This window comes from Nymphaea colorata, chromosome 2 (genome assembly GCF_008831285.2).
Source record: "Nymphaea colorata isolate Beijing-Zhang1983 chromosome 2, ASM883128v2, whole genome shotgun sequence".
In the NCBI taxonomy this organism is placed as follows: domain Eukaryota; kingdom Viridiplantae; phylum Streptophyta; class Magnoliopsida; order Nymphaeales; family Nymphaeaceae; genus Nymphaea; species Nymphaea colorata.
Genome location: NC_045139.1, coordinates 4661805 through 4681287, shown reverse-complemented (window position 1 = coordinate 4681287; position 19483 = coordinate 4661805). Strand labels below are relative to the sequence as shown.

The following is a 19483-nucleotide window of genomic DNA, read 5'->3' as shown; positions in this document are numbered from 1 at the left end:
GAAAATAATTGTTTTGGGTGGGCATTTGGTCACACTATGCCCACACCTCCCTCCACCCCACCCCTGGATAATCAGTATGAAAATGGTTAGTGGATTGGGTGATGGTGTGATGGCTGTTAATGGGTGGTTCTTTCCCATTTGTTTTGGGGATTCTGTGTTGTGCTTAGATTCCCTATGGGTTGGTGTTCTCCATTTTCTTATTTCCGGATGCGAATTTATTTGTGTTTGTTAAATCTACACACATTTTTTTTTTCTTTCAATAAGATAGGAGTTTCTTCCCGCAAGCTTTTCATTGGAAGAGACAGATAACTACGCAGGTTGGTGCACAATTTTTTTGTACGCTAGAATACTTAATAACCAAAATACCTTTGGTGATTAGAAAGAGATAACTTTTTTATGGACAAAAAAAAAAGAAAAAGAAAAAAGTTGAAAGACTAAAAAAGACATTTTTAAAGTAATTTCTAAAAATTTTGGACCCCCTAACTATCTTTTTTTTTGGCGTATACGTATAAGTTGGCTTTATACATGCATATTTTTTTAGATATTACAAATTAGACCTCGGGATTCAATGTTGTTCACAAAAAACTGTTTCCTTCAAACCCAAATATTTGTCTGATGCCATTATTTTTCTTAAAGGTGGATTTGCAGCCCCGTATCTAGTTCAAATTCAATTCTTACTGTAAATTTATGTTATCGGAATACAGATTAAGTTCAGACCAACCCTCCCCCCTTAATTTAAGTCCCTCTTTTTAGGAACTATATATATATATAAGAGATTGGTAGAAACTAGACGGTTAGGCTAGGGATAAAAACCAGATGCCTTAATTCTTTTACTAAAAAATATTTTAAATAAAATATTAACATCTTAATATATTTATAAAATATATTTTGATATCAAATATACTTTCATTCAAGCTGCTTCTATGAAAAAATGAAGACTTTTATATTATCAAAATATTGATGGTATGGGCCCATTCAATTTTGCTTATTATAATGACACTATTAAAGTCCAAAAAATTATCAACTTAATATATGTTTGCACTTTGCATCAACATATTCTTAATTATATCAGTGAGGTTAGATTACCAAAAAAACAATGTAGATATCAAAATTAAAAAAACTTAGTTTTTTTCCCATACCATTATGTTAGGGTGGTGTTTAAAATCTACAGTTTGCAATCTAATCTTAACATAATGGTATAAGAGCCATTCATTCTCTCTCTCTCTCTCTTTCTCTCTCTATATATATATATATATATATATATATATATATATATATATATATATATATATATATATATATATATATATATATATATATATATACTAGTAAAAATACCCATGTGTAAGATTTATTCCTCTTTACACCTGTTTGAAGGAGAAAACTGATTTATTAATGACAGTTTCAGCAGTCAAGGGGCAGAAGCACATGTGGGCGCAGTTGCTCCTATAATAAAATTATCTTTTATTGAATCCTAAATTTTTAAATATTTGTATATCAAATGGCCTTCAAATATATGATGAGTGCCCTAAAAGTGTCAGTTTAGTCAACAGTTCACAAAAGACCAGTTGCTGGTTCGGTTCTACTTGCCTGAACCAAACCAAGCGGAGGCAGAATTCTTTTCAGATAAGGAATTGTATTTTTCAAAAATTTTAATTGGAGTCCAATTAAATTTTTTTAAAACGTTTTTAAGTAATAAAATTTATTTTGAAAATCTCGGCCCCCCATTCTCCACTATATTGTGATTCAAGTATGGCTTAGCTAACTTTATGAGCAGCTATTTTTTAAGAATCATATGGCATAAATACGAAGCCGGTCCACAACAGCCCGTTATCATTGAAAAATAGAGTCGGTTATATGCACACCTTTGTACTTGACCAAAATAAGTTTTATAAGTAAAAAAAGAAGGTTTTGAAAAGACAAAAAGGAGATTGTAAAAAAGTAAAAGGACTAAAAGTACACATTAAAATGCACGCAACTCGATCTCTCTTAAATAATTTGAGTGAGATAAAACTATAATTCATCAGAGTTGTCACCAACATTAATTAATATAGTGAACTTAGAACTGTAATATTTGATCACAGTGTACTTTGCCTTAATTAAAAAATGCATATTTGGCACACAATTTTACATATTGCACGGTTAATAAATAGTTAATTGAACAAAAAATTATTATAAAAAGGCACCTAATGTTTAGCGCACAATTTTACATATTGCTCAATTTCGATATAACCCCATATGTACATTTTATTTCTTGAAAAATGGTCAACATTTAATGTCAAAAAAACAATATTTTTGTCAACAAATTTTAACTACGTGCTTAGGATGTCAATATGTTTGATTTGGATCAGATATTCGACTGAATCTATCCAAAAAAATTGGATATGAAAAAAATATAATATCTACCTAAAAAGTAAGATCAAATTTGAAATGACATTCGAACGGATTTGGATTTTGATGTACCTGTGTCTGTTCTACTGTTGTTATGATAATCCTTTTTACATATTCTTGTTTCATCATATTTTGCAAAGAAATCTTCATTTCAAATACTTTCATGTCTGTCCACTTTTTAAAGTTGATATTTGCCAAAATGATACCAAATCCTTTATGACATTCACAAAAAGAATTATCTACATGCATTTTTTGTTGGAACCGGACTAAACAGAATTTAAATCCCTTCTTCTTTAACCCATGATATAGCAATGAATCTAAATATTTCTTAGATTATCATTGTTCCAATTTCTTCTTTTGGAGTACTATAGATGTGGTCCACACCAAAAGCTCAGGTTCACTTTTCTTACACTGTCTAAGACAAAAGAGAAGAATGATTGAGGAGAAAGAGAGTTAGGAACCAAAAGGACCTGAAGCCAAATGAACACTTAGAGCAAGGGATGAATGTATGGATGGAGGATATAAAGGTGGATATGAGGATATAGAGGTAAATGATTTTTACAGACTTTCGGGTGGTGCTTATATACATCGGACTTCAAATCAAATTACAACTTAGAAAATGAATCAGATTGTTTTCCGAACAAACAAAAACAGTTACACGCAAAGGAACTCGAATGAGGACAGATGTCATATGCTAGATGAGGTGACAGTTAAACGTATTCAAAAGTCAAAAGTGCTATAGTGCACAATAGTGTTCGGCATATTGCTACAGTAAACACCTTCGCATTTTCTCTAAAAGAAGCCGCGTGAAACTTATCATTACCTTTGTTTTTTTGACGCATGTCCTTACGCCTTTATTTGCTTCGGTTACACGCCACATTACTTTATGTCACATAAAGATTTGTCAGCAATTATGACAGTCTTTTAGAAGCTCATGTAGATGATTTGCCTCAAGAGATGACCTAGAGCTTATCCTATAAATACTTCACAGTTTGAGTGAACTAAAACTATAATTTATATAGTTTTCACTGACAATTAATTAAAAATTTGATCACAATACACTTTGCTTTAATTAAAAAAAGCATATTTGGCACGCAATTTTACATATTGCACGGTTAGTAAATAGTCATTTGAACAAAAAATTATTATAAAAAGGCACCTAATATTAAAGCAAATAAGGGAATAACAAACCCCATAAGAGCTTTTTTTCGTAGAACTTGTCAAATCTAATGAAAAACTATTTTTTAATATGACCCTATATATATCTTCTATTTCTAGAAAAATGGTCAACATTTAATATCAAAAATTAATATTTTTTGTCCACAAATTTTAACTACGTGCTTAAGATGTCAATATATTTGATTTGGATCAGATATCCAACTTAATCTATTTAAAAACACTGGATACAAAAAAAAATATAATATCTGCCCCCAAAAATCAGATCAAATTCGAAATGACATTCTATTTTGATATATATAAATATTGATTGGATTTGAATAAGGATTCAAATTAGATTTATTTTTATACAAATATTTTATAACTAATTATATCTGAAAATTTGGGTTTAAAATTTGAATTCGGATTCTGATCTGATTTTTCTTTATTTGTATTGGAACTTGAATTCTTGAATTCTAATGAGTGAATATATGTGCGAATAAGATATGCTGACATGCTTAGTCAGTATGGATTTAATTTTTTTTTTCCTAAAAGAAAATTTTAAGCATTTATATTGTAGTACGAAAAGCACGAGTTCCATGTGTTTCTGCAAATGGGTTTAACTCAACTTTTTTTTAAAAAAGAAGACCAAGCCCGCCGTTTTCCGATATTTTCAACCGCCACAAAAGAGTTTGCCACCAACGGCGCCTTTTGGTGATGTTTCTGTCAGGAATGTCGGTTTTGGGAATCACTAATCTGTTACCAGAATATGAATGCTCATCATCAATGGTCTGGAGATGGAGACACGTTCAGTTGTGCAATTAAAAATGAAGAAGAAAAATACAAAAGAGAGATCGACAGTTAACGCCGCTGTACCACCTTCGGCTGCCGGCGGCACTAAGACCTAGCAGCCGGCCATGCTGTCCCGGGTACTTCGCACCTGTCAATTGTCTACCGCTTTGCATTCTGCTGCTGCCACCCTGCTCTCCCTGTCACTCTCTCTCTATTTTGTCTCTCATTTAATAACATACAATCTCTAAGATTATCACCCAATCTTCCTCTCTCTTTGTATACAGTCCATAGAGAGATACAGTGACAAAGAGCTTATTGGGGAGCCATGGAAGGACATGCTTCAATGGGAGGAAGCTTGTCGGGGAAGGAGCCGTCCGAGGCAGAACGATCAGAAATTGGAGGGAGAGGTGCAAGTGCAACTGTTGGTGAGTGGCGGTGGTGGGGATCGCTGGTAGAGGAGGCGAGAAGGCAACTTGTAATGGCGCTTCCCCTGGCGCTTGTCACCATAGTCCTGTTCCTGCTGCAGGCCGTCTCCCTCATGATGGTCGGCCACCTTGGAAGCCTCTACCTCTCCAGCGCCTCCATCTCCTCCTCCCTCTGCAACGTCACCGGCTACATCGTCCTTGTAAGAATCCACAAGAACCTCTTGGAGTTGCTTTTAATTGTCATTGGAGTTTATATAATTAGAATAAGACTGCAGAACATAACTATGGTTGTTTGTCACATAAATGGATGTTCCATTACTACCTCCGTTTCTATACGACTCCCTTTGGTACCTCAATTACAGAAAACAGTAACTAAGATTTCTGACTTGTACCAAAATCATATTCTTTGTTGGATTCCATCTGCCTTAATAATCGGATTAATGAAGTTAGGATCTGCTCTGCTATAATATTATCATATGCAATCTCGAAGCATCCATATTTCTGTCATGGAGATGAGGTCGTTTTGAGGAAATTTTTTCAGAAAGATCTTACATTCTTAGATAAGTTTGTTTCGGTAACCATTTTTGATGAGTATACTGAAGCTAACAAAAGTCTACATTTAATGCCATCTAGAGAAACGGATGGTGGAGATTGTTCGTCTCAAATGATTTGAATGATTATCTAATCTGCTCATTTTCTGGTTCTTTCGATCCAGATTTTAGTAGGAGTGGTAGAAAATAAACCAATTAGAGCGTACCGGCAGCCTTTTGCACTTCAGATGGTTGGTAACTAATAAATCACTGAATTGATACGCGTAACTTCATTTTCTCATCATTGGAAAGAATGATCGGTAAATTCCTGTATCATAGCCAAAACTTCATAAAAATGGTCGTATCCCCATATTTACTGGTAAATTCATGTTCTAATCTGCATAAAGAAACTTGAAAACAAAGTTGAAAACCAAGGGAAAAGTCAAGAATCATCGAAGAAAAAGATCAGACCCAATTTCAGGTACTCAGCTTCATAACTGCCGGCATTTGCTAGGTTTCTATATGTAGAAGCAACTTGTTCCATGTTAAGCTTGTAGTTCTAACTTGTATCACTTGGTTGGGGGTAACAGCTTGGAATGGCTAGTGGCTTGGAGACATTATGTGGTCAAGCATATGGGGCAGAACAGTACCAAAAGCTAGGAGTATATGCACAAAAGGCTGCAGTTGCACTCCTGCTCGTTTGCATCCCAATAACTTCTTTATGGTTCTGCATGGAGAAACTCCTAATTTTGATCGGGCAAGATCAAGCCGTAGCCCATGAATCAGGCAGATATGCTGTCTTCTTGATCCCAGGACTTTTTGGTGTCGCACTTTTGCAGCCATTAGTGAAGTTTCTACAGGCACAGAGTTTAGTCATGCCATTGCTTTTTGGTGCTGCTGTGGCCCTCTGCTTCCACGTTCTTGTTTGCTGGGTATTGATCTTTAAATTTAGTATAGGCCACATTGGAGCTGCTATTTCTGTCAGTCTCTCCTGTTGGGTGAATGTGTTTGTATTGGCACTTTATATCAAAGTTTCATCTGCCTGTAAGAAAACAGTTGCTCCACTCACAACAGAGGCCTTCAACAAGATACAGGACTTTCTTCGTCTTGCCGTTCCATCTGCAGTCATGATTTGGTAAAATGCTTCCTCCATTGGAATATTTTCACTGCATTCCTTTTATTTGTTTTCTTCATCAATTATCATGTCTTAAAATACTTCTTTTTCTACTTGCTTTTTCTTTCATACAGTCTGGAATACTGGACATTTGAAATGCTGATATTGCTTTCCGGACTTATGCCTAACCCTGAGGTGCAAGTTTCAGTTCTTTCAATTTGGTATGGCTTCATTTCGCATTATTGAATAGCATTACCCATAATCACAGCCTCAGGTGCCTTACATCACTTTCTCCTTTTCTTGTGAGTACAATGTGTCGCATGTGCTGCAGATTCTTCCTTGGTATATACTTCTATGGTTTCTGAAACCGGCATTTTATACTGTACAAAGTTGATGGATTGTGTTTTGTGACTAGAACATGTGATATGGAGATTCCCTATGGATTGAACTAGAAAACACCACCACTTTGTTCTCTTGTACAATACTCTCTATAAAATAGGTGTGTTTTTGTGCTTATAATCAACCAACCAACGATTAATAAAGCTGCTAAAATCTGTTCACTTCTCTTGTTCGGTCAGGTACTGTGTTTTCCTCATTATGAAGCATATCAGTTCACTTTTTGTATTTTAAGTAAATAACCTAAGTACTTTGTTTTGTTTGAGAAGCATGTCCTTGCCAAAGAGACAGGAAGATTGCATTTACAATCTATTTTTTATGGTATTCTAGAATGAGCAATAGCATTTGCATACATCTTTTCTGTGTATAACAAATGTCCTAATTATCAGTGGAAGGAAATTTTTGTTGCTTCCTGCTTTTAGAGGCTTATTTTACTTTCATAGTTCAAGATCAAAAACTCTCTTTAACACAGCATCTCATTGTTTTTCTAAACAGTGTTTACACCTTGGATCTGGTCTATTCCATGCCGCTTGGCCTTGGTGCTGCTGCAAGGTGCACCCCTCATCCTCTGTCAATAACATAAGAATTATTCTTCAACTAATCTTTTTATTCCAATTGTTGGTATTTATGTTCATATATCTGCTCTCATTACAGCATTCGCATCTCAAATGCATTAGGAGCTGGATGTTCAAGAACTGCTCGGTCAGCTGTTTTTGTTGCTATAATGCTTGCGGTCATGGACATCTTAATTGTGGGTTCAACTCTCTATGCCATCTGTTGGGATATGCTTACAGCAATGATAAGGAAGTCATCCTCTCTGTCACAAAGATCATGCCTTTAGTTTCTCTGTCATCGTGCATGGATGCAATCCAAGCAGTTCTGTCAGGTTAGACTATTTCATAATTGGATGGTTTGCTCTTAAAGAAAATGCCCTATTTGGATGATTGGGGAGCAATATGACTAACTTGACATCCACCAAGAGTAGTCCAGTTCTAGTCACTTTTACAGTTGATGAATTGCTTAATTCATGGGGTTAAGGAAAGCACCTGAAAGACTGTTACATGTGGAAGCACTTTCAGCATCTATATGAGAAGAAACCTACACAGAATATCATGATTCAGTGTTTGATTAATGAATGAACATCTGTGCTTTCTTTCAGGTCACTGGATCAAGTTGGTACCCTTGAGCAAAACCTGCAATATTAAATGCACCAGAAGTCTTACCTAGGATTAACTATAAGCCAATTAACAGTTTCATGATTTTATCTATATAGGAGTTGCTAGAGGATGCGGGTGGCAGGATCTTGGCGCATATGTCAATCTTGGGGCATTTTATCTGCTTGGATTACCAATTTCCTCCATTTTAGGCTTCCGTTTTCACTTTGGAGCAGTTGGACTCTGGATTGGTGTACTATGCGGTTCCACAGCACAGGCAATTCTTCTCTCAATTATTACAGCACTTACTGATTGGCAAAAACAGGTCAGAGTCAGTCAGCTACATTGGTCCATATCTTTCTTGCATAATTAATGAATTGCTTTAGCTAGTTGAGTGCAAGAGTGGGGCTACCTGCCCAGTTTGTGGAATCTTTCTGGCTTGGTTTCTCCCTCATTTCTGGCTAATGATCTTCAACATTACTGGTAAATTTTGCAGGCTGAAAAAGCAAGGGATAGAGTGATTGATAAGCCTACAGTTTAACAATGGTGAAACTGTTTGAGGTTGTAATAACTGCAGATTGTACCCTCACAAAAACCTTGAGTACATTCCTTACGAGCAGTGGTGGAGTTAGAATTTTTTGGCTGAGGGGCACTCTGAGTCACTAGTCCAGTTCTGATATGAGCACCCTATGTAATTTTGAATCATTATAGCATAATTTCAAGTATTTTAAAAGAAATTTTTGATTGTTTGGTGCGGGCTACTGCCCACACCAGCCTCCACGCCTCTCCGCCACTATTTAGGAGTTTGTGATCCACAGAAAAAGAGAGAGAGAGAGAGAGACTTTTGATATTTGCAAATGTGGATCTGAAGGAGTCTTAACCATTTTTCTTACTGGGCCAGGAATGAACAAATAATGATGCAAATGTGGATCGTGAGTGCAAACCTTTATCTTAATCAGGAAGAAACAAATAACATACTGTCACTACGAATCCTTGGATCATGCACTCTTTCGTAGTTCCGCAAGAGAATATATGTATTTCTGGTTAGAGAAGTGTCTTCTTTTGATTCAAATTTTGGTTGTTATTGTGACTGCAGACACTGACAGAGGAAATGCTTATGTGATCGTTCCGATTGATTGGGTGGTGAAGGTCAAATTCCGTGTTCAGATTTCTTCGTACATCCATCCCCGTATTTGTGGCACATTCAATGACACACACACTCATATATATAAATGGTGGTTTATTTGTTTACAATTTTCAAGATTTATTAGATGTTTTAAATTGTTTAAAAATTTACTAAGATTTTTTCAAATATTTTTGAGATATACAACTTTGTTGTATTATGCTCAAGAAATTCATTCATATAATACTCGTACATGATATATATATATATATATATATATATAACAAAGGATCTGAACGCTAACATCTGGTTCTCATTTTAACTTTTTCAGCAAAGTAACTTGCTTAAACGTTCAAGTCTGGGTCAATAATTCACAACGCCTTCAGTTGATCATGAGCCAATTTGCCATGCTTACATGAACTGACTTTAAGGCAGCTGATCTTAGTGAAATCTTCTCTTACGCTTGCCTTTCAGTCACTAATGACCTAACCTTTATGTCGGTAGGGGTGTTTGATGAGACTCGAGTTGTTAAATTCTAGAACTAAAATACTAATTTTTTATGAAATGAAAATTGTGTTATGAGACACAAAATTCTGATTATGGACTTATCAACTCGGTTTTGAATTAAGATTTCGAAATTGGCGTTCCAGCCTTGGGGTTGGAATTATGATTCCAAAATTTTAGAATTTCTTCATCTCTTTAGGACATAATAGTTTTAATTCATGAACTTTAGAATTTTGATTCTTGTTTTATTGAACACATTATTTTCAATTCTAGAAACAAAATTGCAGACTATCAAACACTAAGAAAAACTAGAACTGAAGTTTTCATTCCAATTGGTTTTTGAGGTGAAATTTTGTTTTTAGAATTTCAATTCTAGAATCAAAATTCAAGGCCGTCAAAGGCAGCAAACGTCTTTTGTAATTGCCTTTTTCTCGACTTTGGTCAACAATTTAGTCTAACAAAAAGCAATATTGCATGTCTTCACCTTTTTGTTGCATGAAAAGTTTTGCACACTTCTCCAAAATTTTGGTGACATTTTAAGGTTTTAGTTGCAAGATTGGCATTTGCTTGACATCCTCATATAACCCACTTTCCTGAAAACTTGGTTTATGGAAATTAAATTTTTTAAATAGAGTTTTAAAAACTTGGTTAATTTGTTGGCTGATGCACTCAAAATCAAGTTGACAATAATCGAGCAAGAATTATTGTTGGTTGGAATAAACAGTGTTTTGATCGTAGTCAGAAACGTGTATTTTAGCAAAAAAAAAACACATATAAAACGGGGAACAAAAGCCAGCCGATTAAAAATTAAAAAAATGCCATTTTTTAAAAAAAATGCCAAAACGAGACAAAAAATGCATATTTTCATTTTTTTTAATGCCAACTGCTTGCTAATTTTTATTTTTTATTTTTATTTGTTGCTTATTTACGTATTTTTTTATGTTTATGTTATTCGCTTCTCACTTACTTTATCTTTCTTAAATTTTAGGATTTTTAAATGTTTTAAATTTTTAAAAAATTATATTTAAAAATTGTCATGCTTGGAGCATTCTTAGCCAACAAAACTAAGCATGATTTAGTGGTAAGGAATTTCAATGCAGCTTGAAAGAGTTCATCATGTCCCAGTCAATATATGCAGATATAATATATATACTATTAGGTGACAGACAAAAACCAGATCTCTTAAATGTAATGATTGACTTGTTTTTCTTGCAATCTTACCATACTGATATGATTTGAGGAATACGTTGATGAAAAAAATAAATTAAGTTGATTATTCAAGAGTTTAATAACATTTTATAATAAACAAACATGAACAGCTCTTGGAGAAGAATCAACATTTTGATTGTAAAAAATCTACATTTTTCATCAAAACAACTTAGGTCAAAGCATGTTTTATATCAAAATAGTTTTTATAAATATGTTAAGAATGTTTATGTTTTCTTTAAAACACTTTTTATACTCTCTCCCTCTCTCTCTCTCTCTCTCTCTCTCTCTCTCTCTCTCTATATATATATATATATATATATATATATATATATATATATATATATATATAGTCTTATGAACCTCGTTGCGTTGGCATCCACATCCGTATGTCATATTTATTCCTCTGTTCCGTATGTCTAATTTTTATTCCTCTCTACACGTGCCTGCAGGAGAAAACTGATTTATTAATTATCATTCAGCAGTCAGACAGTTGCTATCTTTCCCGTCTCTAATATTTATGTTTATTCCTTCCTACACACGCCTTCCGCAGAAAACTATTTTATTAATTATACTTTAGCAGTCAAGCAGCCGGCCAAGTTTGAAGATGCTTAATGACTCGCTTGATTGTTCATTATAGCAGATTGGGCTAGCGGCTGATGTAAGCCGAGTCGAGTTCGAGCTGACTAACTTGATTCAACTTGCAGTTGATAGTCAGTCAATCACTGATTCGATTTTCCTCAAATTACATGTAAATTTTACAAAATTTTGAAAAATGATATTTAGTGGGTATCAAAATTTAGGAACGGCCCCTTTATGAAAATTTCTGGCTCTGCCTCTAGCTATGCAGCAATTGGGTCTAATTCCCCTCATTGTCGTTTGAGTCAGCAACTCACAAAAGGCCAGCCGCTGGTCCAATTCTCACATGTGTGGGTTGGTTAAGCTAGCGGTAAGCCTGGGCACCGGGCCAGGCTGCCGCCGCGTACTCGGTACCCGGCCCGGGCTCAGTCGCTGGTCCAATTCTCTTCAAATTACATGTCAATGTAATCGGGTCAGGCTCGGACTCGGGTTTTTCAAATCGGGTCGAGCCCGGGCCCAACTCGTTATAGGGTCAAGTAGGGCCCGGTCGGGCCAATGCCGAGGCCTAGCGGCTGACAAAAGGCGTGTTGGTTCGATTCTCATATGTGTTAATTATTTACTAAACTAAACTAAGCATAAGATTAAGATAATCACAAGCAAAAGACAATAATACTAAGAAAATGGATGGTGGAAAAGAACTCATTATTCCTTTCTTAGAGACCAGGACGAGAGATATTTCTCACATTTATCAATAGAAATGAAATCTTGAACATATAAATCTACTATGTCTGATGTCCATTTCTTTGTAAAAATAGAAAGAGATCAGATATAAATGTAATAAGATATTTAGGGGGGCGGAGCTAGGTTTTTTTACATGAGAAATTATATTTTTTTTAATTTTAACCAGAGTCAAATTATGATTTTTGAAAATGTTAAGTAATAAAGTTTATTTTGAAAAGGTCGGGGTCCCCAGGCTTCACCCGGAATATATTGTGATTCGAAGGGCCGTGACTGATATTTGGTTCAGCCTTTACCATTGGCTGATTTTTTAAGAGACACATGATATAATTTATCATATTGGTCACGTGGTCACGTACCTATATTAAATTAAAAATGTATATTTGGGCACACATTTTGCATGCACGATTAATAAATATTCAGTTGAAGACGAATGATTGTAGAAAGACGCCTTAAATAAGTGAATAAGGCGCTTTGCCTACTCATCTAATAAAAGAATTATTAATGGTTTAATGTAACACAACAAAATATCTTTTAATTTTTTAATGTAAGACAACAAAAAGTATTTTTTGTAGATTTTATTTCCTGAAAAATTGTTAACATTTAATACCAAAAATTAATATTTTTGTCAACAAATTTCAACTTCGGGCCTATTTATGAACTCTAAAAAGTTGAATAATGATTTGTGATCGGCTCAATTGATATGGACTTTTTTTAATTTTGATAAATGAAAATTTTAAGTTTAAGTATTTATATTGCAGTGACGAAAAGCATGAGTGCATGCGTTTCTATAAGAAGTTTAGCCATAGTTGCAATAGTTAACTAGTTTTTGACACCAAGATTTTTTTTCAAGTTTTTTTTTTTACAAAGTTGAAATTTTAGGAAAATCTTGAAAATTTTTTGGCAATTTAAAAAAAATCTTAAAAACTAGGAATAAAGTAAACTAAATAAAAAATAACAAAAATATAAACAATAACTTGACAAAAATAAAATGATATAAACGATGTTTTAGTGATGATAGAAATGAAGATAAATCATTTAACTTAAGTGTCAAACTTTAAAGCAAAAATAACGTAAAAATAATGAGAAAAAACACATTAAAAACGTGAAAAAACTCATTTTAATTTGTTTTTCAAAGGGGGGAAGTACGACTTTTTTGTTTTTATTGTTTTTATCATTTTATCATATATTTTTCGTAAAATACAGGTCTTTTTAATACTGTTTTAACTCGAATTTTCTAAAAAAGAAGACAAAACCGCCGGAAAAGAGTTTGCTAGCAACAGCTCCTTGGTGATGTCTCTGAGATATCGGCTTCAAGAGTCTTTACTGATATGTTAGCAGCTAAAAATGAAGAGTAAAATACAAAAGAAAGATCAGCCGGTCAAGTGGAGTGACTAATAAGGAGTGGAGCCAAAAAAAAAAAAAATCTTTCTGGTCGCTCCTATAATAAGATACAGTCGCTGCAATTATCACCCACATCCTCCTCAGGCTTCCTGTACAGTTTATAGAGGGATACAGCGAGAAAGAGCTTAGTGGGGAGCCATGGAAGAACATGCTTTAGTGGAGGTGCCGAAGAAGGAGGCGTCCGAGGCAGAAGGATTAGAAAATGGAGGGGGAGGTGCAACCGTTGATGAGCGGCGGTGCTGGCCGGGATCGCTGATAGTTGAGGCAAGGAGGCAAGTTGTAATGGCGCTCCCCTTGGCTTTCGTCACCATGGTCCAGTTCCTGCTGCAGATCGCCTCCCTCGCGATGGTCGGCCACCTCGGAAGCCTCTACTTCTCCAGCGCCTCCATCTCCTCCTCCCTCTGCAACGTCACCGGCTACATCGTCCTTGTAAGAATCCACAAGAACTTCTTGGAGTTGATTTGATTAGAATATTTGCTTCCGAATCATTGGAAAAGTTGCAGAACACCACTATGGTTGCTTACTTGCTTATCATAAAAATGGATCTTCCATTACTGCCTCAGTCAGTTCCTTTTAAGACTCCCTTTGGTAGCTCAATTACAGAAAACAGTAATTGAGATTTTGGATCACAAACACAGCAATCATTTTCATACTTTCTGCATTTTGTTTTTAAGAATTTGGGCACATTGTTTTTCTTGCCAAAAGAATAATTGTTTTAAAACTTTCTGAAATTTTCCCTTTTTTCCATAAAAAAAAACAACTTTGTCGTTTTATACCTATACAAAACCTCGTCGTTTAAAACCCGAAAACGATATTTGTTACTGTGGATGGAAACCAGTAGAAAAGCCAAGAATCTACAAAGGAAAACATTATATCCAATTTCATTCAGGCACTCAGCTTCATAACTTCTAGCATTTGCGGTTCCTATATGTAGAAGCAACTTGCTCCATTTTAAAGTACTTGTAGCTCTAACTTGTATGACTTGGTTGGGGTAACAGCTTGGAATGGCAAGTGGCTTGGAGACATTATGTGGTCAAGCATATGGAGCAGAACAGTACCAAAAGCTAGGAGTATATACACAAAAGGCTACAGTTGCACTCTTGCTTGTTTGCATCCCACTAGCTTTTGTATGGTTCTACATGGAGAAACTCCTCATTTTGATACTGCATGACCATGCCATGGCCCATGAAGCAGGAAGATATGCTGTCTTCTTGATCCCAGGACTTTTTGGTGCTGCATTTTTGCAACCATTGGTGAAGTTTCTGCAGTCACAGAGTTTGGTCCTGCCATTGCTCTTTGGTGCTGCTGTGACCCTCTGCTTCCATGTTCTTGTTTGCTGGCTATTGATCTTTAAGTTCAGTGTAGGCCACATTGGAGCTGCTATTTCTGTGAGTCTCTCCTATTGGGTGAATGTGTTTGTATTGGCACTTTATATCAAAGTTTCATCTGCCTGTAAGAAAACAGTTGCTCCACTCACAACAGAGGCCTTGGACAGGATACAGGACTTTCTTCGTCTTGCCGTTCCATCTGCAGTCATGATTTGGTAAAATACTTCCTCCATTGGAATATTTTCACTGCATTCTTTTTATTTGTTTTCTTCATCAATTATCTTGCTTGTTTTATGTCTTAGAAACTTAGAATATTTTTTTAATTGCATTGTCTTTCATACAGTCTGGAATACTGGATATTTGAACTGCTGATATTGCTTTCCGGACTTCTGCCTAACCCTGAGAAGCAAGCTTCAGTTCTTTCAATTTGGTATGCCTTCATTTCCAATCTTTTGTTCACGAGTTATCCTATCTGTAAGTGCATTATTGAATATCATTACCTGTAATCACGGCCTCTGGTGCCTTGCATCACTTTCTCCTCTTCTTGTGAGGAGAATGTGTAGCATGAACCTTTGCTACAAAGAAACTGTGCTGCAGACATTGATGTATAGTTCTGTCGTTTCTGAAACTGACAAATTTTCCAGTCTAGAAAGTTCATGGATTGTGCTTTGTGAATTGAACATGTGAAATGGAGGTTCCCTATGGATTGAATTAGAAACAGCATTTTGTTCTCTTGTACAATACTTTCTATAAAATAGGTGTATTTGTGTGCTTATCCTCAACCAATTCATGTTCAACCAATCAACAATAAATAAGGCTGCTAAAATTCATTCAACTCATTTGTTCAATCAAGGACTGTGTCGGCCTTATTCTGAAGCATATCAGTTTAATTTTTGTTTTTAAGTAAGCAGCCTAAGTACTTTTGGAGGCATGTTCTTGCCATATGATCCAATATATTATTTTTTATAGTATTCTAGAATGAATAATGCATATTCATACATCTCTTCTATGCATACAAACATCTTAATTTTCAATGGAAGGACAATTTTTTGTACAATCCGACCCACTCTCATACAAGCATAGGCCCCTAGTCCGATGGATCTCAACCCATACCTTAGCTATTTCAATTCTAGCCCGAAAAAAGAAAGGAACCGGCACAACTAACCGCTTAACCACCCTTTTTATTAGCTTTTGAAAAACGAAAAATTTCTCTCAATCTTCAATATAGTGCTAGACTTATCAAAGTGGAGTGTCACATGGATCCATGCATGTTGGACCTCAGGTTTGAGCATTGAATCATGCTCTTGCTCTGATATCACTATAAGGACTCGACTTACTTCCTTACGGGGCTCGGGTTTCTACTTAGACGGATCTAAACTTGCCTCTTAACAGTTTCAGTCTTAGTCCGAAAAAGGGTAGGAACTAGGAAAATCAACCACTTAACAATCCTTTTTATAAGTTCTTGAACATTTCTCACAATTTTCACTACCAGACTAAACATGTCAAAGTAAGACATTACAATCCAACCCCCCACACTACCCCCCTCCCCCGTTCTTATGGCACATGCACCTGTTCATATGAAACCGTAGGTCGAAGTGTTGAACTGTGCTTTGATATCATGGTATCGACCTAACCCACTCTCACACACTAGGCTCAGGCTCGTAGTAGCCAGATGTCACCCAAACCGCCCCCCCTAAGAGTTTCTTTTTCAGCCCAAAAAATGCTTCCAACCAAGATGACCAGCCATTTATAACCCTTGAATATCTCTCATAATCTTTAATATAAAATTAAACTTCTCAAAATAGGGCATTACGATTCTGTGGCTTCCTTTAGAATATTATTTTACTTTCAGAGTTCGAGATCAAAAAACTTCTTTTAACACAGCTTTGCATTGCTTTTACAGTGTCTACACCTTGGGTTTGGTTTATTCCATGCCATACGGCCTTGGTGCTGCTGCAAGGTGCACCCCCCATCCTCTATCACTAACATAACAACTCTTCTTTAGTTAATTTTTTGTTCCAATTGTTGCTATCAATGTTCATACGTTTGCTCTCTTTACAGCATTCGCATCTCAAATGCATTAGGAGCTGGACGTCCAAGAACATCTCGGTCAGCAGTTTTAGTTGTTATAATTCTTGGGGTCATGGACATGTTGATTGTGAGTACAAATCTCTACGCCTTCAGACATCAGTTGGGATATGCTTACAGCAATGATAAGGAAGTCATCCTGTCTACCACCAAGATGGTGCCTTTAATTGCACTGACGTCGTGCACGGATGCAATGCAAGGAGTTCTGTCAGGTAAGGCTAGGCTAGGCACCCAGCAGGGCGGCCGCCGGGTACCCGGTACCTGGCCCGACTCATTATCGGGTCGGCCCGATAAGCTGATTCGGGACTGACTGAAGCCCGATTCGGGCCCAACTCGAGCCCAGGCCTGGGAAAGAGGTACCCAGGCCAGCCCGACTCGTTATCGGGCCGGCCCGGGTGGGCCCGATAAGTTCGATTCAGGCCTTATAATTTATCTTTTAAGTATATATATATATATATATATATAATATTTTATTATGATTAATTATATTTATATATTATTTTATATTAAAAATATATTTTTAAATTTAATCGAGCCGGGTTCGGGTTTTCCGAGTCGGGTCGTGCCCTGGCCTGGTTTTTGGATGTCGGGCTGTCCCGGGCCCAACTTGTTATCGGGCCGGGCCGGCTCGATACCCAAGCTTACTGTTAGGTTAGACTATTTTATAATTGGATGCTTTGCTCCTAAAGAAAATGTTTTATTTGGATGCTTGGGAGCAATATGAATGAGGGGCCGAGGGGCAGAGCGAGAAACTAATGCCACAAACGTCAAAAAAAAGAGAGTAAGCAAGCAACAAATAAACATTAGAAAATAAAAACTAGTTTGACATTAAAAAATTTCTAAAGCAAAAAAAAAAGTGAAATAATGTGTTTTTTCTTGTTTTTTTAGAAAAATGCTTTTATTTTTTTTAAGTTTCAAATGACCGACATATTTCTCGCGTTTTATACATGGTTTTTTTGAAAAAAAAAACACACACACATTTTTTGAGACTATGATCTAATTGTTCCAAGTGAAAACATAAGTTAGGGTTAGAGCCATATTTTTGTGTACTGATGGACATATCTTCAACAAAACTATAAGTTTCTCGTTTCTTCTTAACAGCCCCCACCTCAATTTAAAAAAAAAAAAATTACATGTAATTTTTAGAAAATTTTACTTGTTTTATATAAAAATTTTTAAAAATGATATTTCGATCTATATCAAAATTTTAGAAACTTTAATTCGACCCCCCTCATGAAAAATTTCTAGCTTTGCCTTTCCTTCTTAACAGTTTTATGATTTTATCCATTTAGGTGTTGCGAGAGGATGCGGACGGCAGCATCTTGGCGCGTATGTCAACCTTGGAGCATTTTATTTGCTTGGATTACCAATTTCAGTCATTTTAGGTTTCTATTATCATTTTGGAGCGATCGGACTCTGGATTGGCATATTATGTGGCTCCACAGTTCAAACAATTCTTCTCTCAATCATCACAGCACTTACTGATTGGGAAAAACAGGTCAGTAAATAATACTTGCCCTTATCTTTGTTTCATAATTAAGGGGTGTTTGATGATCGGTGATGAAATTGTGAAATTCTATAATTAAAATTCTCATTTTTGATGAAATGAGAATTGCACTGTCAAGCAAAGAGTTTTGATTCTGGAATCATAGACTCATTTTTGAATTAAAATTCTGGAATTGTGATTCTACCTTGGGGTGAAATGATGATTCTGGAAGTTTAGAAAATTTCATCTATTTTTTAGAATTTTAATTCTTGTTTTATCAAACATGTTGTTTTCAAATCTTAAATCAAAACTCCAGACTATCAAACACAAAAGGAAACTAAAACTGAAAATTTTCGTTTCAATTTCAGGTTGGGCTGAAACTTTGTTTCTAAAATTTTAATTTTATAATCGAAATTCAAGGTCCTTAAGCACACCCTTATTTGTAGCTGATGATGTTCGACAATATTACTGCTAAATTTTGCAGGTGGAAAACGCAAAGGATAGAGTGATTGACAAGCCTACACTTAACAATGGTGAAACTGTTTGAGATTGTAACAATTTCTAATTGCTCCCACACATAAACATCGAGTATATATATCTTACAAGTATGTGATCAAGACAAAGAGAGAGAGAGAGAGAGAGAGAGAGAGAGAGTTTTGATTTTTCAAATATGGATCTGAAGGAGTCCAAATAATTTATCTTACTGGGCCAGGAAGGAACAAATGGTTTTGCAAATGTGGATCTGGAGTGGAGTGCAAACATCGGTCTTAATAAGAAACAAATAACATATTTGCACCATGAATCCTTGGGTCCTGCAATATTTCATGGTTCAGCAAGAGTATATATCTTTATAGTTAGAAAAATGCCATATTTTGATTCAAATTTTGGTTGTTGTTGTGGCAATAGACACCGAAAAAGGAAATACTTATATGATTCAAACAAAAATGTTGGTTAGTGATGTCGAAATATGATTCAAACAAAAATGTTGGTTAGTGATGTCAACGGATTGGATTCGAATCAGATATGTCTTTTACCATATCTGATTTTTCAGATATTCATATATTTGGATT

The 19483-nt window shown here is 35.5% G+C and overlaps 1 protein-coding gene and 1 pseudogene across 1 annotated transcript; both read left to right on the top strand.

Annotated features, from left to right (window-relative positions):
* Positions 1 to 4663: 4663 nt before the first annotated feature.
* Positions 4664 to 8498, top strand: LOC116246768 (protein DETOXIFICATION 10-like; annotated as a pseudogene).
* Positions 8499 to 13596: 5098 nt separating this feature from the next.
* On the top strand, positions 13597 to 19125 carry LOC116247649 (protein DETOXIFICATION 12-like). The gene is made up of 7 exons (XM_031619883.1): positions 13597 to 13940; positions 14510 to 15054; positions 15183 to 15269; positions 16743 to 16799; positions 16901 to 17139; positions 18220 to 18425; positions 18898 to 19125. Exons 1-7 carry the CDS (start codon positions 13650 to 13652, stop codon positions 18958 to 18960), a joined length of 1488 nt encoding a protein of 495 aa, XP_031475743.1. The 5' UTR covers positions 13597 to 13649; the 3' UTR covers positions 18961 to 19125.
* The last annotated feature ends 358 nt before the right edge of the window (positions 19126 to 19483 follow it).

Bases quoted from the DNA above. Each gene is read 5' to 3' on its own strand.
- LOC116247649 (XM_031619883.1), top strand. From the start codon at position 13,650: ATGGAAGAACATGCTTTAGTGGAGGTGCCGAAGAAGGAGGCGTCCGAG. The intron at 15,055-15,182 runs GTAAAATACTTC...TCTTTCATACAG, and splicing joins CCATCTGCAGTCATGATTTG to TCTGGAATACTGGATATTTG. The intron at 18,426-18,897 runs GTCAGTAAATAA...TAAATTTTGCAG, and splicing joins TTACTGATTGGGAAAAACAG to GTGGAAAACGCAAAGGATAG.